Source organism: Chiroxiphia lanceolata, chromosome 19, assembly GCF_009829145.1.
Source record: "Chiroxiphia lanceolata isolate bChiLan1 chromosome 19, bChiLan1.pri, whole genome shotgun sequence".
NCBI classification, from domain to species: Eukaryota; Metazoa; Chordata; class Aves; order Passeriformes; family Pipridae; genus Chiroxiphia; species Chiroxiphia lanceolata.
In genome coordinates this window covers 6425712-6449793 of record NC_045655.1, presented here as the reverse complement: position 1 = coordinate 6449793, position 24082 = coordinate 6425712, and the positions used below count along the sequence as shown (strand labels likewise).

The 24082-nt window shown below is 59.9% G+C and overlaps 2 protein-coding genes across 9 annotated transcripts; both read right to left on the bottom strand.

The window, feature by feature from the left end:
- Window positions 1–1287: 1287 nt before the first annotated feature.
- On the bottom strand, window positions 1288–13178 carry SPATA20 (spermatogenesis associated 20). 4 transcript variants are annotated; one of them, XR_004360325.1, is made up of 17 exons: window positions 13120–13174; window positions 11933–12070; window positions 11656–11720; window positions 11097–11251; window positions 10717–10860; window positions 10249–10450; window positions 9972–10102; window positions 9787–9891; window positions 9212–9286; window positions 8787–8999; window positions 8440–8632; window positions 7504–7672; window positions 6874–7082; window positions 6535–6734; window positions 6334–6414; window positions 3931–4035; window positions 2665–2776 (listed from the first exon to the last, which is right to left on the bottom strand). XR_004360325.1 is itself a non-coding variant. In XM_032706905.1 (16 exons), the coding sequence occupies exons 1-16, from the start codon at window positions 13149–13151 to the stop codon at window positions 2606–2608; spliced, it is 2283 nt and encodes a 760-aa protein (XP_032562796.1). In that variant the 5' UTR covers window positions 13152–13178; the 3' UTR covers window positions 1288–2605. The 4 variants fall into 4 exon arrangements, 3 of the variants coding, with proteins under 3 accessions (XP_032562796.1, XP_032562797.1, XP_032562798.1); XM_032706905.1 differs by lacking the exon at window positions 3931–4035 and having other exon boundaries at window positions 1288–2776; window positions 13120–13178; XM_032706906.1 differs by lacking the exons at window positions 3931–4035; window positions 13120–13174 and adding an exon at window positions 12386–13093 and having other exon boundaries at window positions 1288–2776.
- A 296-nt stretch (window positions 13179–13474) lies between these two features.
- EPN3 (epsin 3) lies at window positions 13475–24082 on the bottom strand. Of its 5 annotated transcripts, none has more exons than XM_032706632.1 (10): window positions 23992–24082; window positions 19359–20014; window positions 18877–18995; window positions 17249–17329; window positions 16856–16963; window positions 16663–16747; window positions 16118–16429; window positions 15134–15235; window positions 14552–14773; window positions 13475–14424 (listed from the first exon to the last, which is right to left on the bottom strand). In XM_032706632.1, exons 2-10 carry the CDS (start codon window positions 19927–19929, stop codon window positions 14105–14107), a joined length of 1920 nt encoding a protein of 639 aa, XP_032562523.1. In that variant the 5' UTR covers window positions 19930–20014; window positions 23992–24082; the 3' UTR covers window positions 13475–14104. The 5 variants fall into 5 exon arrangements, with proteins under 5 accessions (XP_032562523.1, XP_032562522.1, XP_032562525.1 ...); XM_032706631.1 differs by lacking the exon at window positions 23992–24082 and adding an exon at window positions 22640–22851; XM_032706634.1 differs by lacking the exons at window positions 17249–17329; window positions 23992–24082 and adding an exon at window positions 22640–22851.

Below are 24082 nucleotides of genomic sequence, written 5' to 3'. Positions count from 1 at the left end.
AAAACCTCATTATTTTGCCCAATGCACCTTCTCAAAGGCTGGGATGCCCAAATTGCACCCCCCCCCCCATGTGCTTCAGATGGGGGGGTACCAACACTGGAGCAGGGCTGGATCCAGGCTCGGGGACACCCCCTCTTCATCCCCCCCACTCCCACAGATGAAACATCCCAAACAACAAACAGCTTTCAAAGCCTGTCTCCCATTGATGTCACATCAATGCCAGCGGAGATAAAAGCCAAGAGACCCTGAACCAGTGCTGGCTTTGCTGGGGAATAATAATTAGAGGGAAAGCCTCATTAGTGCAGCAAGGGTGGCTGCCTGCCCGTGCATCCTGGACCCCCCAAAGGGGCACGGTGGGTGTCAGCCCTCCCAGCTGCCTTGGTGGGCTGAGCAATGGGGTGCACTGCACTTCCCCCAGCGTGTTAGATGTTAAAGGGGGGTTTTATATTAAAAAGAAAGAAGGGGGAAATCTTGTTTCTCCCCATCCATGGCTGCTTAGGGCTTCCAGGTGAGCCCGGAGCCCTAGGCAGGGTGATGAAGTCCTGCTGTGCCCTCCAGAGCAGCCTGATGGCAAACCCAAGTGTTGGTGGGGGAAAAGCAGCACATCAGTTATTTGATGTGGTTTTAGAGGGTTTTTTTGACAACTCTGCAGCTGGAGAGGAGCAGGGGGAGTTCCTCCAGCTACCCTCTGTGCCGGTGGGGAAAGGGGGTCTTGTGGTGCCCCAGGGAGAGTCCCTGGCAGTCCCTGCATCTGCCACTGAAGGGAATACAGGAAAAGGTCGGGGAAATGGGTATTGTGAAGTGGCACAGGACCCTTGAACCCTGAGACCACACTCCATCACCCTCGAGAGGGTGGGCTGGCTGGGCAGCACCCACTAGCTCTGTCTCCTGGTAAGTGCCCCAGAAAACAACACTTGCAGCAAATCAACAGCATTTGACGTGAAATCAGTGGCTTGGTGACAGGAAAGGGATGACAAAGGAAGTGTCACTGGGAGGGTTTAACCACTGTGACCACCACTGAGGAGCAGCAGCCATGGGTGCCCTGGCACCCAGCCTGGCTGGGGGATACTGAGGGGACCAGCAAGGGGGTACTGCAACCAAACTCCAGCAAACCCCCCCCCCTTGCCAAGGCCAAAAAGCTGAAGAGCTGAAGCAGATGGGTGGCTCTGGGGATGGGTAGAGAGTGGGGCCACACAGGACAGGGTCACCAGCACCCAGGGATGGGAGCAAGGCAGAGGTGCCAGGTGAAGAGAGGTGCCACAACAGCAGTTACTCATCACAGAGAACTTTTCATTCTTTTTTGTTTTGGTTTATTTTATTGAGAGGTGAGCCCAATTCATCCTGACAGAGGTTCACAGCACAGCTCTGCCCAGCGGCTGCTTACAGAGACGCGCCGACAAGCAAGACGGTGTGGGGGAAAGGCACCCTGTGTCTGTGCCTCAGGGGGCTGGTGGGCACCGAAATGGGCTCAGCATATCGCCCCCAGCGCTGTGCCACCTCGGGGACAGCTGCCATTGTGGCATCTGAGATGTCTGGGCTTCCCTACGGGCACTCAGCACCAGCCCTGCTCTCTGAGGACGCTCTCCCGGCAGACACAGACCAACTCGCTCTGAGCACTCCCGAGGACGGGTGTCAAATCAATCCCCACAGCAGAGATGCCAAGTTAAAAAAAAAAAAAAAAAAGAGCAAAAAAACCCAGAGGAAAGCAGCCAGCCATCTGCCAAACCAGCAACTTTCAGCTGGATTTCCAGAAACACTCCAGCTTTTAAAACCAAGAGAGGAGAGAAAATAAAACCCCTCCTCTTCCACAAGCATAGAAAGCATTCAGATGAAGTGCAAAATTCCAATTTTACTTCAAAGGCATTTCTCCTGGCTGGTTACCCCCAAATTCTGGCACAACCCACTGGAAAGCTGGTGGGCAGTGCTGTTTTGCTGCCAGATGACAGCACCCGGCCAGCCTGGGCGTGGGGTGCCGTGCCAGGGGAGCCCAGGGTGTCAGAGGGATGCTGAAAACCTGGTACTCACCTGTTTGGAAGCAGGGAGGGTGAGGAGGGATGGAGGGGAGGACAAAGTGAGAATAAAGTTTTCATCAGTTGTAATCAGCAGGTTTTTTCATGCACTATATATTAACTTAATGTATGTTACAATCTCCTCTGTAATGGAAAAATACCACAGCTGTCATAACCAGTAACACGTTCAAGAGCACTTGACTCCCAAGTCATCCAGGTGCTTTTGACAGTGTTACCTTCGGTTGCTATAGGAACCCTAATAGTTTTCCCATCTGACTTCTCCATTAACGCTGGGATTTATATTTAATTTGTTTTCCTTTTCCTCGGCAAGAGGCAGCGAGCAGCAAGTGTGGGTGCACACACTCCTCCGTGGGTGTCTCCTGGACGTGCCAAAATCAGCACCGGGGACCAGAGTGGGTTGTGCCGAGACGGTGCTGCAGCAACAGACCCCGACCTGCTGCAGGTGGGGAAGGGCACAGCCCCAATGCACTGCCAGGAACCATCTGGGATGGTGCTCAGGGTGGCTTTATTACAGGGCTCTCCCATGGTCCTGTGCCACTCTGCCCCCCTCTTGCCTTCCTGCAGGGCTGAGGGGCTCATGGGCTGAGCATCCCACGCAGCTCCTGGGCAGAGGTGACAGGCAGGGAGCAGGTGAAGTTGCTGCAGAGGTAGGCGGTCGCTTTCCCATCCTTCCTCTCCAGGGACGCAAGGAAAGGCAACTGGCGGTAGAGGAACCCAGCGCTGTCTCCATCTGCGAGCATCAACACCTGTGGAAAAGGAGCTGTGAGAGCCGGAGAGCACAGCCAGACAGCGACAGAGAGCTGGTCATTCCCTCCCCGCTGACATGCCAAGGGTTGGCAGGGTCCCCCCCATGTGCTTGCCCAAAATGGGGAGGGACAGAGAGCTGAGGACACCCATGCCCATGTCCCATGGTGGTCACATCCTTGTAACAGCTGTAGTGGAGGGAGTGCGATGGAGATGTGGCAGCTTTGCCTCCATTGTCTGCTCCAGACACTCGGCAGCCAGGATGGAGCACAGGGACCAGCACACCCCAGCCTGGAGGGGGCTGCCCGAGCCAGCTGGCTCCCTGGGAACACCTGCCCAGCCCAGGGGTAGCCCCAGAACCAGCTGCAGCATCACCCCATCCCATCCACAGCCCAGCTCCTCCTGCCTCCCCCCATGCTTCCCAAAAAACTCAGCCCCTGGCTGTGGGTCAGGGGCTCTCCCAGCTGACACAGCAGCACCAGCCAGGGGTGATGGCCGGGCTTCCAGGATAATTAGCTTTTCTGAAAGGGAAAATGTTTGTTAAAGCCTCAGGGCTTGCAGGCTAATCAGGAGGAAGGCCAGGAGCTGGCTGAGAGCCTTGTGTGACACCGATGCACAGGGTGAGCAAAATGCTGGCCCTTCCCAAGGCCCAAGGCATGGCAGGAGCATCCTACTGCCAGAACACACACCCTTGCCCACCCCACCCCCAGCCCAGCAACATGCACCCCCTGCAGTGCCTGCCGGGCATGGACACACTCGCCACATGCCACGACACTCATACCAACGCCAACAAGGGATGCCAACACCAAACGCTGCTCCCACAGCACACACATCTCCCACCCCGGCACCACTTGCACCACCACGGGAGCCATCAGCAAACCCAGCACTGACACCCAAGGATTTGCACACAGCCTCACCTGTACCTGGCAGGGGCTGCCCACACTCCTGTGTCCCCAGGGGGCCACTGTGTCCCCAAGTCCCTGCCCTGGATAACAGTTGCTGCAGTCCTGTCCTGTCCCCCATCACCCCCACATCTGCTTGGCCACTGCCCTGACCCAGCTCTGGCTCAGCCCGTCTCCCTGCCTGCCTCCTGCTCCCCCTCAACTTCCTCCCCCCTCGCCTTTGTCTGGAATTAATTCCAGGAGTGATTAATTACCAATTCATGTCCAATCTGAAATTCATTATTCATTTTTCTCACAAGCTCCCCAAGGTCCTCTCACGGGGCCAGGATGAAGGCGAGCGGCAGGCGAGCGCTCTGCAGCTGAGGAGATAATGGGATCCTTCATAATTACCCTAAAGACCATTAACAGGGCAGGGATCTATACCAGGAGCTAGGATTCAGCCCTGGAGCAGGGATCCAACTCTCTGTGCTCCCAGCACCAGGACACTCTGAGCAATAGCCATCAGCATCACCCCAGAGCACTTGCCCCACAGCAGCCGCCTGTGGCAAAGGCCTCCTCCTGGCCCAGGGTCCACTTAAAACCATGACCTCAATGCCATTTTATCACTGGCATCTCGTTACAGCAAGGATTCCAATGTGAGGTTTGTAAGGAATTAATTACTGGAACGACCTAATTAATTGTGTTCCTGTAGAGGAGCCTGGCCCCCAGCGCCCTGCCAGCACTAAGGGAGTGGGGGCGCAGGGGACACAGCAATGATGTTTCCCTGACTCCTTGGCAAAGTGAATTCCCAAAGCTGCCACGTCCCTGGAGCAGGTGACCTGGGACTGCTCTGCTTCAGTCAGCTTCCCAGGATGGGGAAGGAGAGCTCAGGAGCAGCTGGAGGGTGCAGGAGGCGGGTGGGAAAAGGAGCACCCGCATGTCCATGTGATGCAGCATGGAAAGATGGACGGCAGTCGGGAGGCAGCAGGCTGCTCCCAAAGGCAGTTAGACCCTTTGAGCAGTAGGATTCTCCCTCACCTTCCCTCCATCACCTCTGCAAGGTGAGGAGTCATTGCTACTCCCAGACATGCTGCTCAGCTCCTACTGCTCCTGCACACTCGTGCTTGGGGAAGCAGAGATATGTGCCCATTGGGCTCTGCTCCTCTGGCAGCCACAATCCTTCTTCCAGGAATCAAACCCAAGATACTGAATGAAACAGCTTCAGTTCCATCCCACCATTGCAACACGAGGAAGATGTGAGGGCAGGCAAGAGGCAAACAGGGCCAGACCCCCACCCTGCCTGCTACCAGAGTCCAGTTTCAGCCCCCCACAAGCCCCAACAAAGCACAGCCCCCCTGCACGCAGCCCAGACAGGCACCACTGTGCTGAGGCAGCCCCTGAGCACCCTGTGACATCACTCCCCCATGGAAATATCCATCCAGAGCACCCAGCCCTCATCTTCTTCCCTACCCCGAGGAAGACAACAGCTTGAAGCAGAAAGACCTGCCCCTGGGGAGGGAGCATCCCCGCCAGCCAGGCTTGTTACCAGCTTAGCAGGAGGGAGCTGAATTGCAGGGAAGGAGAGGACATGGCCGTGCTGTTCGTTCTGCTCAAGACCCCGAAGCTGCCCCTGACGTGGGCTCGGGGGACCAACAGCTGAACCAGCTGTGGGCAGAGAGTGGGTTATCAGCAGCAGTGCCAGGCTGCCCACTGCCACCACAGCACTTCCTGTCCCTGCAAACTGGGTCACCCACTGTAATCCTTCAAAGGGAGACAGGAAGAGTGCAGGAGCAGAGGCCCTGCAGATGGCACAGGGACCAGCATGGCTGAGGGTGCTGCTGGCCAGGTAATGGTGGGAGGAAGAAGAGCTGTGTGCCCCACTCACACTCCTGGGAGTTGTGTCCCTCCTCCGACATCGGCATAAAATACAGCTGGGCACACAGACAGGTCAGGGGTGACAGCCCCGTGGGCTGAGCTAATGTGAGGACAGAGCAGGGGATCCTGTGCTGACAGCTCAGCTCTCCACAGTTCATGCCAGCTGGGGCTACAGAAGGAAACTGGTGCTTTGGCCTCAGCACCAGCTTGTCACATGCTGAGGTTGAACATGCCAGTCCCTGGCACCAGGACCCAACAGGCAGGGATGAATCTGGTCCAAACGTCAACCCCCCTCACCCACAGCCCAGTCCTACTTCCCTCAGCTCCACAGCTTTGCTGAGGTCATAGCCATCATGCCCAGGGCTGCCTACCACACCTGACGAGCACCAGCTTTGGGAAATGCCAGCCCCTCCTGGCTAGGGGTACCCAGAGCTGGAGCAAACCTTGCTACTTCCAAGGATGCCAGGGTGGCTACAGGCAGCAGGCGACCCACACACTGGCTGGATCTGCATGGGGCATGACACATCCCCACCGGGCATGACACATTGGCACCAGAATGAAAGGTTTTCCCTTGAGAAAGCACTGGGCTCAGGCTGAGAGCAATGTAAACAGCCAGCAGCAAAAGCAGCTGCTACTGCAGCTATTGATGGGCTGGGCTGCCTGTGCTCTGGAAAGGACAAGATGCTTCCTGGAAGGGAGGAAGGACAGAGGAGGAGAATGGATGTTAAAGCAGCACCAGGAAAAGGATGGAAGCACTACCAATGCAGGCAGCAGAGCCCATGGCAAGTGGAAGGCACCTCTACCTTGTTCGGGCTGAAGACAGAGCGGACGCAGTGCAGCATCTCTTTGGTGTCCTCTCCTTGGGGGTCCCCACAGATAATGACCTGTCCAGGGGGAATGTGAGTGGCAGGAGGGAGAAAACAGAGCTGTGACTGCACCCACACCACCGCCAGGCCCGCTCCCTGCAGCAGGTCCCAGAGGGGACACTGAGTCCCAGCCCATACCTGTTTGAGGGTCTGATGGAAGATGGCAGTGGCCCGGGCCATCTCTGGCAGGGCTATCGGGATCTTCTTCAGCCTCTCTGAGAAAGCAGCCAAGATCTGCCCAGCTTTCTCCACCCAGTCCATATGGCCAGAGTAACAAGCTGCTCGGAGCAGGTTTGTAACAGTGACAGAGTTGGCGGTGGGCTCTGCTCCATCTTGGTCTGCAGGGGACAACAGCTCCCATCAGCCCAGTGCCTCACCACCCCATAGCCTGATCCTCCTGCCTGGCATTGCCCCTGTCCTCCTGAAGCTGCCCCACACCATCACCCATGGAGATCATGGCCATGTCCCCAAGCTCACCACCCTTGAGGCGCAGGAGCACGGAGGGATCACCAGCCTCGCTGGAAAAATACGCAAAGCCTTTGGGGTCCCAGAAGAGCTTGTCTTGCATGTGCTGGAGATGCAGGGCCCACTCCAGCCAGTCCTGTTCCAGTGAGGCTTCATACAGGTCAAAGAGTGCTTGGATGACGAAGACATAATCCTCCAGGAAGCCCTGGATGGGCACAGCACTGCGGGGGCATATGGGGAAGGAGCATCAGGATCTCTACACTGACCAGGTTGTAAATGTTCTCCAAGCCAACAAAGCCCTGCCTAGTGGTCTCTGCTACCCAAGGAGATGCCACCAAGATAAGCAGTGGCTGTGCTAAATCATCACACAGCTCAGCCCCAGGGTTCTGTACAGGAGATGAGGGCAGGGGAAGACTCTTGCCATCATGGACAAGGAATGGGAAAGGATTTGACCTTAATCCCTCCTCACTGGGTGGGGGGCACTAACACATCCTTAACTGCACTGGAAGCGGTTCTATACAAAGTAAAAAGCCTTCCTCCCTCCCACTTCAGTCTTGCCTGGAAGACAGGAGGATGGGCTGTGTTGGGAGCCTGGGCAGCACCTGCAGAGTGGCCAGTTGACCTACAGACACTGACACTCACCTCTTCTCCACTGAGTTGTCCTTGCCCCGGTAGCAGCTCCGCAGCAGCCTCCCACTGTCAGGGTCGAAAAGGTGTGTCCTCAGGAATCCAGCTGCTTGTGCAGCCCTTTGCACATACGCCTGCTCAGCCAGAGCCGCTCCAGCCTGGGCAAAGCCCGAGATCATCAGCCCTGCATAGGCACAGACACAGGGATGGGCTCAGGGGGGCACACGGGACCAGCAGGGAGTCTCTGTCTGTCACTGGAAGGATGCTCAGTGTGAAGCTCATCCTCCCTGATGCCAGCAGGTCAGGGCTCAGTCACCAGCTCTTCTGCTCAGTTCAAATCACTAAGGAAGTCACTTACTGTCACCAAAAAGAAAGGCAGAGCGCTGCAAGGCCAGCAGGACCTGAGCTTTCGCTTGTGGGCAGAAACAGGGCTTAAGAGTATTCCTGTTTGCAGGAGGTGGTATAACTGCAGCCCACACCAGCTCCAGATCCAGACACCCAGGGATTTACTGCTGGGAACAGTGCCTGGGGTCCTGAAGTATAACCTACAGCAGGACGCCCAGACAGACACAGAGCTGTGGTTCCCCCTGTGCATGCAGCAGTGGGGATGGGCTCTGTGCCAGCCTGGATTCTGGGTCCCCAACTCAGGCCCCTTCCCCACAGCCCAGTCAGGGCAGCTGGGCTGAGCCAGGAAAAGAGTTTTGCTGCTCTCTGCTGGCAGCTGGGGAGGGAAATAAAGCCAGAACAATATTGCAATGCTCCACAGCCTCACAGCTTGCAGGTGTGGGGCTGCTTCCCCACAGTCCCTGATCCCAGCCCACCCGTGCCTCTCTGGGCATTCTCCAGGCCCAGCAGGACTCGTTGCTACCAGCTCCCCAAAACGTGCTGGCTCCAGGGAGCTGCAGAGGGGTCCAGCCAAGGACATGCCCCTGGAGCTGAGCTGCCTCTCACCATTCCATGCTGCCAGCATCTTGGAGTCCAGGTGTGGCCGTGGCCGCTGTGCCCGGGCTGTGCACAGCCTGTGCTGGCATTCCTGCAGCAGGGCATCCAGCTGGCCCGGCTCCAGCCCGAACCGGGCTGCTGTCAGCTCCAGGGAGCTCCGGGCAATGAGGACGTTCTTGCCCTTCAGCTCCTCATGGGGGTCCTGAAGGGAGAGAAATGAGTTCTATGAAGACCATCTGACTGCAGAGGTGTCAGACCCCGTGTGCTTTGGGGCTGCTCTGCCATCCCTCCATGACCAGGGATGCAGGTCCCCCACCAGTGCTCCCGGTACCAGGCAAGTCTTTGCTCTCCCTCACCTGCATGGGGTCCACGTTGCCATTCTCCTTCACTCCATAGTGGTGCATGAAGACATCCCCCAAGGTTGTGCCCTCTGTGGCCCCCTCGAGAGGGTCAGGGAGGAGAGCCTGGAGCTCCTTGGCCTCCCACACACAGAAAGCTCCTTCTCGCTTCTCTTTGGATGTGGTGGTTGGGTAGGAATCTGCATCCTCTGCACTATAGAAACCTCCTGCCTGGGAAAAGAGCAGCAGAGAGACCCTCCAGCTACCGGGACAGCACCTTCAAAGAGCTCCCCATCACTGCTTGGCTGGGAGTCCAGCCACTGAGCCTCAGCAGCGCCCCAGACTGAGCTCAACTGGGGAGGGAGAGAGGGAAAAGAAGGCCCAAGCCACATTCCAGGGCAGGGTAAGTGGACCCCTTTGGCTCAGCTCAGGGAAAAACCTACCTGGTCACTCAGGTCCCGTGAGACATAGAGCAGAATGTCACGGGCAACATCAGCAAAGAATTTATCACCAGAGATCTGAGGGAGGCACAGGGTGGACATCAGTGTTACAAGGGGAAAGGGGGAGGCAGGAGACACAGCAAGATAAAGTAAGAGACTCCGATCTAAAAAGTTGGCAGAGGTGAGTCACACTTGAAAGTACAGGGATTTGAAATGTGGGATGAATTCAGAGTGAGATCTCCAACAGAAATCTACTATCAGTGTATGCTGATCATCTACTAACCCTGAGGTTACACCAAGGTCACAGGCAGCAGCATTTGTTTGCTGACTTGCAAAGACCAGCCCAAAGGCTGTTCCCTCCCCTGTTATGCTCAAAACCCTGGGGCTACACTGTCACGGGTTTGTGCGGTGTTTCTGTTTGAACAACAGCAGAGGAAGGGGAGCATGGGAATGCTCCATGCCCATGGGATTGGCAGTATTTTGGGGAACAGGCTTTGAAGCTGTTCCCCAAATCAAACCAGCCCTCCTCAGCCAGCACGAGTGGGCTCACCCCTCACAGAGGGATGCCACAGCTGTACCTGAAATGCTCTGCTGTACACAGCTGCCAGCTGCCCCTGGTCATACAGCATCTTCTCAAAGTGAGGGACGTGCCAGTGCTGGTCGGTGGAGTAGCGGTGAAACCCCTGCAAAGACCACATGGACACATCTCTACCCCACATCTCCAGGGCATACCAGGGGTTTACCCCCAAGGATTTCCTCCTACCTGACCAATGTGGTCATGGATGCCCCCATGAGCCATCATCTTGAGGGTATGCAGAGCCATCTGCAGTGCCCGGGCACCCTCTGGAGTTGTTTGGTGCAGGGCCCAGTATGTGAACATGAAATTCAAATTCACTGAAATACAGGGAGAAAGTGGGAGGCTGTGAGGTGGGCTGTGCCCCCACAGCACTGCCTGCCCCACAACAGGGCTGTGGAGTGGGCTGTGCCCCCATAGCACTGCCTGCCCCACAACAGGGCTCAGCAGCAGAGGCAACACTGACCTGGAGTGGGGAACTTGGGGGCTTGGGAAAAGCCACCATAGTCCTCATCATAGGATCTGGAGAGCTGCTGGAAACAGGTGTCCATCACCTCTTTGGATGGTGGGGGTGACTCCTGGCCCTGCACACGGATTTCAGATGTCTGTCTCAATGCTTCCAGAATCCTGTGGCTGCTCTCCAACAGGGCATCTTTGTTCTTCTCCCACTAAGATGCAAAGGAGAAAGACAGTTTTTCCATGTTTTTATTCTCTGTTTCCTGCCTTGCATCAGTCCACACCCATCTGTGGCTCTTGATCACCCTCCCCAGATCAGCTCAAATCCACCTCCAACCCAGCCAAAGCTCTGGCATGTTCTCTAGGATACTCTTCCTCACAACTGTATCACCTAACTCAGTCACCCTTCAAGCCCAGACCAACTTCCCTGGGTCCCTTTTGGCTGAGCACTGGCTGCTACACCATTCCTGCCCCACACCTGCTCTGCGATCCGGAGCAGCACAGTCCGAAAACCAACGCGATGAAATCGATCCTCAGGAGGGAAGTACGTCCCCCCAGCAAAGGGCTTGAGATCTGGGGTCAGCCAGACGCTCATGGGCCAACCACCTCCACCGCTGGTGGCCTGAAAGACACATCACGGGCGCACCAAGGTCACACAAGAGGCACCTTCTGATCTGTGCCCCTCCAGCACATCCAGGAGCCTCACTCGAGGACAGAGGTGTGTTTCTCTCCACCCCCAAGATGGCCCCATCCATACCACCCCACAAACTGGTTCCTCTTGCCTGAGGAAGGTGACCATGAACCTCAACTTGAGGGAGCCAGTCAAAGCCTCCTGGGCACTGCCCGTGCCTCCCTCACCTGCACGAAGGTCATGTACACTCTGTCCACATCTGGCCGCTCCTCACGATCCACTTTGATGCACACAAAGTGCTTGTTCATGATCTCCCCGATCTCCTTGCTCTTGAAGGACTCCTCCTCCATCACATGGCACCAGTGGCAGGTGGAGTAGCCCACTGAAAACAAGCTCAGGTGAGTGAAGAATGGCCCTTTGCAGGGAGCAGGACACATTTGAGTGATGGGGAGATCACTCAGAGATGGGGAGCCCTGTTATGGGCAACAGCTACTGCCCCCCTAGAGAAGAAAGGGAGGGGAAAGGAGAGGAAAGGAAAGGAGGGCTCCTTTTGGCCTCCACAGAAGGAGGGGAAAGGCCCGCTGGGCTCTCCAGCTCTTCCTCTTAAAATCTGGCCAAATCTTGCTCCCAAGTGAGCCCACCTTTGGAGAGAGCTTTTCTAGCACATGGCCCTCTCTTGTTTGGTGTCCACGAGTACCTACATGGCTACTTGGGATGCAGCCCAGCTTATCTGATCATCTATTGAACCACCCACGGGGACATGAAATATGTCTTGTTTCTGGTTACCTGACAGGAATATCACCTTGTTTTCTTTCTTTGCTTTATCAAAGGCTTCCTGACTCCAAGGGTACCTGTGGGGGAGAAGACGAGAAAGGAACTTCAGGGTTTCCAGCTGCCAGGACCAGGCTCCTCCAGAACAGCTGCCTGGTCAGAGCAGTCAGGACAGCCAGAGCTGGCTCAGGAGGGTGGACCCCGAGCCTGGGGGGGCTTCCAGTGAGTCCCTCAGCCCCACAGATACCAGGAGAGGAGGAGGACGAGGGGGAAAGGTTCCCATTGCTCTTACCAATCCACGGGGTTGTGGGCATGCTGCAGCAGGTACGGGGACTTCTCGTTAATGAGGCGGTTGGTGTGACGAGGGACGCCGGGGGGGCTGGGTGACCCCCCCGTGGCCATGGCTGCCAGCCCCGTCAGGAACATGCACCTGTGACACCAAACAGGGTCCTGGGCTACCTGCTCAGCACTGGGGAGCTCAGCCTTCACAGAGAGCCACGATGGCCCAGGGCACAACCACCACCACCCCAGTCCCTGTTTGTGCCCCCACTCCCAGCCCCGGTTCTGAGTGGCATTTAGTCCACCTCCTTCCCCCCCCCCCACCCCCACCCCCGGACCCTACAAGTCCTCTCCACTCAACTGGAGGCTCAGGGGAGGTTGTTCTCCTCCAGTTTGGCACAGCCATGGCAGGGGACTGCCATCCCCAGGGCTGCCCCTCCTCCCCCAGCACCCTTTGGGGACACACCTGACAGCTGTGGGTGCAGGAACAGCGTCTGTGGGACTTGACCTGCATGTCCTCAGAGAGGAACATCCCCTCAGAGAGGAAAACGCCCTTCCGGGGGTGCAGGGGTGGGTGGAGGGTGAGGGCAGGGTGGTTACAGGCTCTTTATGGTGAAGGGAGTGAAGGGCAGGAGGGGACCAGAGACACTCCCCTGCTGCTGGGCAGGATGCAGGGCTGGGGCGTGAGGATGCAGGAAGAGTGCAGGGATGCAAGGATGGTGTGCAGGGATGCAGGGCTGGGATGCAGGTCTCAGGTGCAGGGATGCAGGAGTGCAGAAGGGGTGCGGGGATGAAGGGCTGCAATGCAGGGATGTAAGGCTGGGACACAGGGATGCAGAAGGGGCGCAGCGATGAAGGGCCGGGATACAGGGATGGAGAAGGAAGTGTGAGATGGGGCGCAGATCGGGGGTGCGGAGAGTACGTAAAGCCATGCAGGGGGTGGAGGGATGCGGGGAGGATTTAGGGAGGATACGGGGGTGTGCAGAGGGATGCAGGGAGGATGCTGAGGAATGAAGGAGAGGTTTTAGGAGGGATTCAGGAGGAGATGCAGGGCGGGGTACAGGGCGCTGCAGGACAACTTAGGGGATGCCGGGGTGCACAGAAGGGGTGCTGGGAGGCAGCGATGGCGCAGCGGGGCTGCCGGGTCACACATCCACCGCCCCCGGGGCCGGACCCGCCACCCCCGGGCCCCTCCGGTACCTGCGGGCGCTGCGCAGCGGCCCCGCCAACATGGCGACGGATCGGCCCGGCCCCGCGCCCCGGCCTCCAACGGCCCCGCCCCCGAGACACTATTGCTCCAATCATCGGCCCCGCCGCGCCCACGGCCCCGCCCCCGAGCCACCGCCCCTTCTGGCTCCGCCCGCAGAGACGCTGTAGCTCCAATCACTGACCCCGTCGTGCCTCCGGCTCCGCCCCCTGAGCCGAGGCCCCGCCCCCTGATCTGCCGCCGCGCCCGCCCCCGCCCGGCCCGATCCCGATCCCGATCCGTATCCCGGTCCCGATACCAGCGCCGGCCCCGATCCCAGCACCAGCCCCGTCCCGCAGCCGCACATCGTGTCGCTCAGCGCAGTTTATTGTCGCATGGGCACCCGCAGCCGCCGCGCCCAAGCCCAGGCGCTCCCCGGACACGGAGCGGCGCCCAGCAGTGGGCGAGGGGCGGCGAGACGGAGGCGAAGGGCAGCAGCCAAGGGAGCGCGAACCACGCGGGGTGGGAGAACCCCCCCAGCTCCCTCCCCCCGGCCCCGCGCTGCCCCAGCTCCCCACAAAGCCCCCCCACGCCGGGGGTCCATATCCAGCAGCCGGACCCCCGCGCACCCGCCCGGTCCCGCTGCAGCGGAGCCCCTACACCACAGCCCTTCAGGGGGGCTCTGCCGTGGCCCCCTCGCAGGGCAAGGGGGGCCCTTCCTGCCCGTCAAGCACCGGGGCTCATGCTGGCTGCCCCCCAGCCAGCCCCACCGCGGCCCCCGGCACTGGCCCTCGCAGGGGAAGGGGGTCCCCTGCTGCCCGTCACGCACGGGGGTCTCATGCTGGCTGCCCCGCACAGCGGGCACGGGGTCGGGGCTGGGTGGGGGGCACACTCCGGTGCAGCTTTAGCGAACCGCTGCCCCCTCAAGTCTTGGTGGAAGGAAAGATGGGGGGGCTGTAACAGCCAGGGAAGGGGCGAGAGTCCACATGTCCAGAGGGTTCAGAGGAAGGGGTTGAGCCCCCCGGGCGCGGATGGCGGAGCCGGGGGGCCGCTCAGCGGCAGTAGAGGCTGCGGCAAGGCGCCGGGGAGTTCGGGGAACGTGCCAGCCTGCGGGAAGGCACTGGCGGAGGCGGGGAGGGCGGCGGTGGCGGAGGGGACGCTGCTGAGGGGCATCGGCAGGGACGCGCTGTAGGTCATGGAGTTGGCGGGGTGGCCGGCGGGCAGCCCGGGCACTGGCGAGCTGGTCCGCATCTGGTTCAGCGTCGGCTTGGGCTGCTCGGACAGGCTGAAGGGGTTGGTTGGGGACGGCGTGCTCAGACCTGGCAAGGATAGGATGGGACACATCAGGGCGGCCAGGTCATCCCCAGCACTTCTCCTCCTCTTCCTCCCCAAAACACCCCCTGTCTAGCGCAGGGGAGCCCCCGGCCAGCAGCCCTCAGTACCTACCGGAGAGGAAGGGGTTGCGGGTCTTGGAAGCCGGTGTAGGTGCGACCAGGGAGTCCAGGTTGACCAGGGAGGAGGCGGCGGGGCCGAGGAAAGCCTCGGGGGTTTTACAGTCCTTCCGCTCCTTGCCGGATTCGGGCAGGGAGTCAGCCAGGTTGGTGAGGTCAAAGCTCTTCGCCCCATCCTGCCTGGTGCTGGGGAACAGGTCGCCAAAGGGGTCCGGCTCTGGGATGGAGGGAGGGGAGATGAGCCACGTGAGCCACTGGGAGACACCAAGGGTGATGGCGTCCCCTGTCACCGCAGGTCACAGCTCAGTGTGGTGGGCTGAGCCTGCAGCATGGTCTGCCCAAGTGCCCCCTGGAGCCGCCGTGGGAGCTGGCAGGGCTGGGGACATGGGTACACGCAGGGACCAGAGCTGCTCTCTCGCCTACAGGAGAGCCCAAGCCCATGACAAGTTTACAGATGGGGACAAGCTTTGGCCACGCCAGCAAGCAGCCACACGCAGCCCTGGCCAGCCCTGGAGCTGCCTCCCTGCCACGGGCAGGGACAGGTCACCGTCCCCACCCGCCCCCTCCCGGCTCTTACCCACGGGGCTGCTGGACTTGGCCGAGGAGGGCGGCTGCGAGGGCTCCTGCTCCGGCGGCTCGGGCGGCTTTGCAAACGGGTCGAAAGCGTTCCCCCCTGGAGCTGGGGGGAAGAGGGGACACTCAAGGAGGGGAGCAAGCGGGGAGGTGGGAGGCAGGAGATGTATGGGCAGGAGAGAGGCAGGGGTGGCTGCCTGCAAGGAGACAGAGAAGAGGGGGTGCAGTGGGGGGCTGGAGTGGGGTTGGGGGTCAGGAATGTGCACTGGAGAAGGCTCAGATGAGACAGACCATGGGGTCATTGCAGAACAAGACACCCCCACTGCTCACAGCCATACCCCTGCAGCAGGCTGGTCCCTTTCCCAGCCCCAGCAGGGACAGGGGCAGAGGACAGGTCTGCAGAAATGCTTTAGGAACCAGCACTGGCCCTCAGAGCGGGTCCTATGCCCCTCATCAGGGACCAAAACTGGGGACAGGACACACAGGACCTGCAGGGGGCTGGAGGAAGCACCAAGGAGGAACTGAGAGTGGCACTGAGCTCCGAAACACAGGCTGCTCCTACAGTTGCCTCCCCATCTGCAACGTGGCACCTGCGACCAGCAACCGTCCCGTCTGGTCCTGGCGTGGTGTGCAGGGGTGGTTTGGGGTGAGCAAACAGGTATCACCGACGGGACACACCATCAACCTGCTGCTGGAGTGGTGTGGTGGCTGCCATCCGCTCCCACGGGAGGGCTCCGTTAACTGCCGTGTTAATTAAAACAGCCTATTCTGTGCAGAGATAGAGCCTAAAAGTTCCTTGAAGTCTTCAGGATGCTGAGGGGTGAGCAGAGGTCCTGCTGCGGGGCAGGAGAGCGGGCAGGGGGTGTTTGGGGAGCTGGCTGCAGGAGGATGGGGGCAGAGCGCCGAGATGCCCACTCGCAGGAGGGTAGCGATGCTCAGGGCTGTCCAGAATCCCCAGCAAAGCCAAAAGGTCCATCAAGCCTCTTACCAGCGTTCGGAGGTTGCTCGGGCACAGCAGCCCAAGGGTCAGGAGCTGGAGTGGAACCGGAGCCCTGAGGGGCTGGGGGTGATGCCGTCCCCCAAGGGTCAGCGGGAGGGAAGCCAGAAGACACAGGTGCCTTCCCCCAAGGGTCAGAGGCTGCAGTGGTGCTGGGGGGAAAATCCCAGGGCCCGGCAGATGTTTGCTGGGCTGAGGCGCTCGCCTGGGAGAGGGGCTCCCCACTGGTGTCCGGGACTGGCACCCAGGGATCTGCTGCACCGGCCCAGGCAGAGGCCACCGGCTCCGCTTTGGCTTTCATATCTGCAAGAAGAAGGGAAGCTGTGGGACAGGGGAACAGTGCAGGGCACAGAGGGATGCTGAGTGGCAGGGATGTGCCCCGAGGGCCATGACTTCCAGCAGCAACACCCATGCATAGAACAGAGGAGAACCCAGAGGTCTTCACTGTTGAGCTACTGGGGACTGGGGAGGAACAGAGGCAAGGGACAGGTTTCTGACACTGTCCCAAATTTTGGCAGTCTGCGAGTTGCCCTCACCTGGCACATCCCACGGGTCAGCAGACGCGTGGCTGGAGGGTGCTGGCGCCGGTCCGAATATATCTGCCAGCTCCAGGATAGAGGACTGCAAACAGAAAGGGAATAAAGAGGTGAGGGAAGCCTGAGGCAGACCTGTGGGATTGCCCTGGAGCTGATAGCTGGCTCTGTGGCCATCCAGCCCCCAGTGCTGTACCTGGCTTTTCTTCATCTTATCTTCTTCTTGCTCTTCCTCCCTGCCCTGGGCAGTCTCCTCCACGGCTCTCTGCTGCAGGGAGTTCTCCCCTTGCCAAGTCCTCACCTCCTGCGGGGAGAAGGGATGGGGTCTGTGAGCTCAGCAACCCTTCAGCCAGCACCTTCTCCAGAAGACAGACCAGCACAGGAGCTGCCACCGCATCCCCGAAAAGTCCCACCATCCGAGCAGACAGCTCCCTCAGGGCTGAGCCCACCAGGAGAGCACTCAGCAGACAGCCCAGAGCAGGGAAAGCAAAGCGGGCACTGGAGCAAGGTGGTGTTTTGGGCTCCAGCACCCCAGAGAGAAGCCCAAGTGCAAGGAGAGCGGAGCGCCAGGACTGCAGGACACAGGTACCTTCTCGTGCTCCTCTTTGCTCAGCGCGAGCGCGAGCTGCAATTGCCTTTCTTCGTCTGTACTGGAAATTGGAAGTGGCTTCTGCCAACAGAGGAAATTGGGTGACATTTCAGCTTGCCCTCAGCTCGTAGGACTGCTCGGAGGTCCCTGACCTTGCCACCACCTCTCCTGCAGCCCCTTGCCTGCCTGCACAACATCTGTGCCCATCCAGCTGGCCTTGCCTGCAGACCCCCAGCCCAGTGTCCCTGTGCTCTCTAACCAGCTCCTGCTCAGGCTCCCTGTGGCCCCTGACTAGCTCTTTCCCTGACCTGCCTCTGCATTGAGGCTGGGATGACCCTAAATTAGACAGCCAGCATCTTCCCTGGGAGGTTTTCAGGGACCCTGATGAAGTCAGTGGAGGGATGAACTAGGCACCCCTTTGCCCCGGCAGTCTGCTGGGGAGAAGAGTTTGTGACACTGACTGGCTTCGGTTTGGGAATCCTGCAGCCCTGCACCCAGACCTGAGACTTTGGGGAGAGGCTGTCCCTGTACCACCATGGTGGCCCTGATCACCCCCCTGTGACACTTGTCCAGCAGTGTGGGACCCACTGGGGCTGGGAATGGGGACCCCAGTGGGGGTGACTGTGTGTGTACATCTGTACACGTGTGCACATGCGTGTGCAGCCCAGATGGACTCCAACAGGCAGCACTTTCCAGAGCATGTTCCTACAGCGCTCATCGCAGCAGTGTGAGGAAGCTATAAATACTCCAATTCCAGGACAAAAATAGGGATACACGCCCTGCTCTGTCTCCAAAAGAGCCTCCATTGGGCAGGGAAGATGGGCAGCAGCAAGCGCTGTCTCTGGAGCATGTCCCCTGCCCGGCAGGACTGAGCTCGTGGTGCTGGGTGCCAGCTCCAGGGGATGTCCCTTGGTCCCACGTCCCTCTGACTGTGTGTGCTGGCTGTACCCACAGGCTCTGTGTGGGTCGTGCCAGCCGGTGTGCAAATAATCCTGTCCCTGGTGGAAAAGGGGCTGTGGCCACCAGATAGGAGAGGGGACAGCCTGGGGTGGTTTCAGTCTGGGGCAGCAGCTCACTTGTTGCCTGCATACCTGCTGGGCTCCTCCTGGGGCTGTTTCCCAGTGCTCTTTCTACCCCAGTTTGAAAGGACAAGACAGTAGGACCAAGCCCCCAGCCCAGTGGGGGTGTTGCTGGCCCCACATCCACCACACAAACTGCAGGCCAAGGCTTTGCCCCCTAAAACCTCCATGGGAAGGCAAGAGAACTGGGGGAGCTTAGAGCAAAAACCCCCGGCAAAAGAGGGCAGCCAGGTGGAGGGCGGTTGTGGCAAATTCAGAAGAGTCCCCAAGTTCACCCTGGGGTCTGGGAGGCTGGACACATCCCCGCCTGGTGCTGTCCTCTCTGGTGTGAGGACAGGGAGCAGGAGCAGCCCATGCCTCCATCTGCCTGCTGGCGATTTTGGATGCCAGGCACAGTGCGAGCAGCCCGGTGTGGTTGCGGGTGCATGCACCAGCCTCGGACAGCCCCCAAATTCCTCCCTCCTCCCAGAGAACTGAGTCATTGTGCCCATATATAAGGTAAGGTGCAGGGAGATGCCTCGTGCCCCAGGACAGGCAGGGCCACCCTACCTTCTCTGCCTCCTCCCGACTCATGGCCAGTGCCAGCTGCAGCTGCAGCTCCTCCTCGCCCGTCGTCTGGGGCCGCGCTTGCTCCAGGTCAGAGGCGAACCGTGGGGATGAGGATGATGCTGGGAGATAAAAGATGAAAAGGGTGTGGTGTCAGTACTGGGGTATTCGGGGGAGCACAACACCAGCCTCTCCTCCAGGCCCACATCCCAATGCCCGGCCTCCCCAGGGCACATAGCCCCACATTAGAGCTCCTGACCATGAACAAGCCGTGGGTTTTAAGGCTGGAGGCACCGCCAGCTGCCTCTGCTGCTGGGGTTCACCACAGAGCCAAATCTCTGCTCCATGGTGCAGGATGGAGATGGGCTTCACCACCACCACCACCACCACCCTGAGAGGAGAGCAATGGGCACCAAGCAGGTGCAAACCTAATGCAACACCTGCCCCCACTAAGTGAGCCTGAGCAAGCCACCAGCAACACTCACAGTTGAAGGAGGAGGGCGAGCCCCGTGCCCGGCCGTAGTCCTCGCCGTAGGGTGATGCACGGCGGCCGTAGGTGACCTGGTGGCTGCCACTGCCCATGCCCTCCAGGGCCATGCGCTCCTTGGTCTGCAGCGCGTGCGCCCGCTCCTGCTTCAGCCGCTCCTCGTCCTTCAGCAGCGCCATCACCTGCTTCACCTTCTCCCGGATGTTGATGCCCTGGTCCTTGCCATCGCGGTCCACGTACTGGAAGTCCTTCAGCGTCTGGATGGTGTAGAGGTTCTCCCGGCACTGGTGGGTCACCTTTTCGGAGCCGGTTTTGATGAGGTAGTCCAGGAGGGTGAGGGCTTTGTAGACGTGACGCCAGTTCTTGCCGCTGTCATTCAGCCGCCGCCAGATCATGCCCATGACCTCGGCGAAGGCCACCGTGTTGAAGGTGAGGTCGGCAATCTCTGACATCAGGGAGCTGGGGGGTCCCCAGGGGTCATTGGAGGTGGCCTCCCGCACCTTGATCTCTGCCTCCGAGTAGTTGTGCACGATGTTCTTCACCTGCCGGCGCAGCGCCGAGGTCGTCATGGCTGTGTGGTGCCGGAAACCTGCCAGCGGCAGGCAGCGACGGTGCAGAAGGAATGAGTGATCACGGCCACAGCCTCACCGGCGCCTGCAGCGGGGCAACAGTGACACAGAGACCTCAGCGTTGCCCCAGCCACTGAGACCCATCCCCAGAGCCCCTGGTCGGCACCAGGGACACTTCTCAGTGTGGACGCGCCCATCATCGGGGTATCAGGTGCACCCTGGGGGGCTGCCACAGCTCGCTAACCTAAAGACATACACAGTGGTCACAAGAAAAAACACCTCATAGCAAGTGATACCCAGCACTGCAGAGCCGGCACAAGGTTTGACTCCGGATTCAGCAACATTTGGAGAAGAATTTACCCTGCACTTCTGCTTCTAAAAGTAACCATTTGAAAATGGCAGCTCCCTCCTCCGGATCCCAGCTGCCTCAGCCCCACCATCCCAGCAAAGCTGGTTTCAGACCCCTCCCAGACCTTGCACCAGCCAGGGGCTCCCCCGTGCCCCCAGATGTACTACCTGCTTGTCACACTACCTTGCTGCACACAGCCCTGCTTGTCCCAGTCATCACCCCAAGGCTCTCAGTGCTGCCGAGGATGCGTCGTGCAAACTCAAAACCCCGCCGTGAGTCAGAGCCTGTCGCGACTCACTCAGCTGGCAGCTGATCAGATGGGTTTTCCCAGCAAATTCGATAATTTTGCTCCAGCAAGAGGCTGGCAAAGTCAGGGTGCTAACAGCCAGTGCCAGATCAGTGATCAGGATGGATAATGCAATGCCCCTCTCCCCAAAATCTCAAGCTGTTTGAACCTCCTCTGTGCCCAGACACAGGGCTGGGGCTGCAGGTGCTGGTGTGGCAAGGAGCTGCCCCGGTACCTCCCCATGGGCAATGCTCATCCTTGGGATGCCCTGCACTGACACGGATGCAGTGACATGGGGCAGTCTGGACCTGTCTTCACGTGAGCCCATCACACTCCTGTCCCCTGCTCCATGCTGGTCCTTAATCTTCACCTCCTCCCTGCACAGTGGGAAGACACTGTTTACCCTCATTTTGTCTGAGGGCCAAGTCAAGGCAGAGGCAGAGGCTGCCGGGAGCTGCCTTTCCCTCGGCAGGGCCGCACCGCAGGGCCCGGGAGCCAGGCTGCACCCAGAGCCCCCACTGCGGCTGCGACAGAACTCACTGGCAATTCTTCCCCCATCCAAGATAACGCCTGCAGGCAGAGGAGTATCTCCCCCACACAGCAGTGTCTGCAGGCAGCGATTACCGGTGTCCACCCACCACCCACCTCGGATGCCGGTACCTCCCTGGACCTGTCACACCGTGTCCAGCCCTCCACTGGCTCTGGACAGTGCTCTGTCCTGCCGGAGCTGGGCCGTGCTGACGTGCCCAGGAGCCACACACGGCACCCACCACGCTACCATACAACCCGTGCGACCAGTCCGGCACCTCCTGCTCCCGTGGGCCAGCGGCCAGGCACCCCACGGCTCCGCCAGCAACGTCTCCCGTGAGTCAGAGAGGAGCCTGGCACCGCCACGCTCGCGGGCGGGCAAAGTTTCTCTGGAGACGCTTCCCTGCATCGATTCCCTTTCGCAATGCAGCCCGTCGGCGCGGCCTTTGGATCCCGCCAGGAGAGCCCAAGGCACAGCCGGCCGTGCCACTGCCTGCCTGGCACGGAAACACCTGCAGGACAAGGGCAGCAAAGCAGCAAAGTCCTCCAGGACTTGGCTGTGTGCTCTGCTTTCCACCAACACCCAGGTGGAGATAAAGTCACGTTTTCCAAAGGTGCCACCGGCCCGGAAAGCACCAGCAAACACCAGCACTCCAAGGAGAAGAAGGCAGGATGGTTCCTCCTGCCGCCAACAGGTCTCCTGGCAGGACAAGCCCCAGGTCCAGCGTGACAGGCTCCCGACATTGCTTATCCAGGCCAGAGACCTGATCCCAGCTGGACTTTGCCCACCATGAGATGGCCTGGGAAGTCTGAATGGGAAGAGATGGGAAGCATGGGCTGGGGCAGGGATAAGAGGAACGTAATCAGGGCTGGAGCTGCCAGCAGGGTTAAGAGCTGTGGGTTTATCAAACACAATATCCCCCCGCAACCCCCCCCGGAATATAAAGGGAGTGAAACAGAAGCTGTGCGGGAGATAAGGCAGCAGCACCCAGCAGCTCATATGGAATTACTGCAGTGACCTTGAGCAAGAGGCGGCCAGGTGGGAGAAGGACACACGGCTGCGGGGCCAGGTCCCCATCACCCGCGGCCCGGTGCGGAGGACTGCGGGGGCGACGCGGGGGCGGCGGGGAGGGCGAGGAGGAATGGCGTGGAGGGAGAGCTGGAGGGGATGGGGGGACTGCAGCGGGGGCAGAAGGCTCCGGCAAGAGAAGGGGGGGCCCGGAGAGGGGATTACAGCTCCATCCCTGATCAGGTGCAGGGCTGAGAGGAGCAGCGCCCGCCATGGAGGGGGGAGCGGCGGGAGACGGCTCCCGCAGAGCCCTCGGCCGCGCCGCCGGCTCCCGCACCCGCCCGGCTCCCGCTCCCGCTCCCGCAGCCGCCGCGGGGCCCCGAGCCCGGCCCGGGAGGCGTCACGGCACCGAGCTGCTCCGCCGGGGCCCGGCATCCCCCGCAGCCCGCGATGCTCCGGTGTCCAGAACCTTCCACCTCCTCCTCGTTTCCCCCCCCCCCCCCGCATCCCGGCTGCCGGGGCGCACGGCCCCGCTTACCTGCGCGGTGCCGCCGGGGAGCGCGGGTGGAGGCGGCCGCAGCCGCCCGCTCCTGCTGCGCGCCGCCGAGTTGCCGGGCTGGCTGGGCAGGTCCCGACGGCAGGTCCCGGCTTAACCCCTTCGGGGCCGCCCGGGCACCGACCGAGGCGCTCAGCAGCCCCCCCCGGCCCCCCCGGTGCGGTGCGGCGCAGCGCGGTGCGGTACCGGCCGCGGGGGATGCGGCGCCGAGCCCCTGCCCCGCCGCATGCGGGAGGCGGGGATGCTGTAAATGCTCAGTCACTGCCCCTCGCTGGCAGCCAGCCAGGCGCTGCTCGCTGCTGCTGCCTTGCTCGCCTGTATTTTTTTTTTCCCTCCTCCCCCCATTATTTTTAGACAGAAATCCACGTCCACGGGCGCGGAAGCGGCTGCGAGGGATGCCGACCCTCCCCACCACGCAGCTCCCTCTCTACTACCCCAGGCCACGCTACCAATTTGGGTTCTTTAAATTATTATTCATTTTTTTTGCTAGGATCTAAATTTGGAGCAGATTCTTCCCCTGCTCTGAACAGCTCCCAGAGCCTGGCTGGGGGGAGAGAGGGAGGCATCAGATGACATGACAAAATAAGTCATGTCTCTCGATCATTTCAATGCCACCCCCTCTCTCTCCCAGCCTCTGCCTTCCATTTTAATCACTGACAGCCCTTCAAGTATTATGGATATATATAATCTTTTTAATATCACTGACATTTTCCATGATGGAAAGCATCTTGGGGGTGCTGAGACATTTGGGAGGGGGATTGTGCCTTCTTGCTGATGCTCCTGCCCCACAGAGGAGAGCTGAGACCTGTCTTGCCCAAAGTTCCTACCTTGGGTCCCAGGGGGAGGCCACGTGCCTCCCAGGGCTTTGCAGATCTGAGCAACCTGACGTTCCCAACAAGCTCTGGCCATGCAGGCTGAATAAGCATCCAGTCCCTCTTCCAGCTGCAACCTGGGAGAAGAGCACATCCAGCATCCAAACCATCCCCAGATTAGCCCGGAGAACATCCCAGCTCGGGCGGTGGGAAGCATTCTCCATGGCAGCCTAAGATCCAGGCTTTCCTCTTCCTCCATTCCCAATGCTCCTGATTCACTGTGTCATATGGTGAGACAGACAGCTTGCTCTTCTTCAGGCACTGATTTTTTACAAGCAAAGTGAACCTCTCTGTGCAGAAAACACCCTATGAAGTGTTTTCAGAGCCGTACAAACATGGGGTTGCTTTGTTGGGGCCCACAACCCCACTGTGGGAAATGGGACCCAGCAAGGCACTGATTGCCCTCAGCACAGCCTGGCTGCTCACCCAGACCCCCTCAGCCATTGAGAAATGCACTGTCACCTTCTGCTTGCAGCATTTTCCTAGAACTCCCCCTCTTCCCAGGCTCTCTGGTGGGATGATAATGTCTTCAGGCCCCCACTCACGTGCTGGG

Bases quoted from the DNA above. Each gene is read 5' to 3' on its own strand.
- EPN3 (XM_032706632.1), bottom strand. From the start codon at position 19,929: ATGACGACCTCGGCGCTGCGCCGGCAGGTGAAGAACATCGTGCACAAC. The intron at 16,748-16,855 runs GTACAGCACTGG...TTCTGTTTGCAG, and splicing joins ATAAGATGAAGAAAAGCCAG to TCCTCTATCCTGGAGCTGGC. The intron at 16,430-16,662 runs GTGAGGGCAACT...TTCTTCTTGCAG, and splicing joins TGACCCGTGGGATGTGCCAG to ATATGAAAGCCAAAGCGGAG.
- SPATA20 (XM_032706905.1), bottom strand. From the start codon at position 13,151: ATGTTGGCGGGGCCGCTGCGCAGCGCCCGCAG. The intron at 11,721-11,932 runs GTAAGAGCAATG...TCTCCCCCACAG, and splicing joins GCCCACAACCCCGTGGATTG to GTACCCTTGGAGTCAGGAAG. The intron at 9,000-9,211 runs GTAGGTTTTTCC...CTCTTTTCCCAG, and splicing joins CACGGGACCTGAGTGACCAG to GCAGGAGGTTTCTATAGTGC.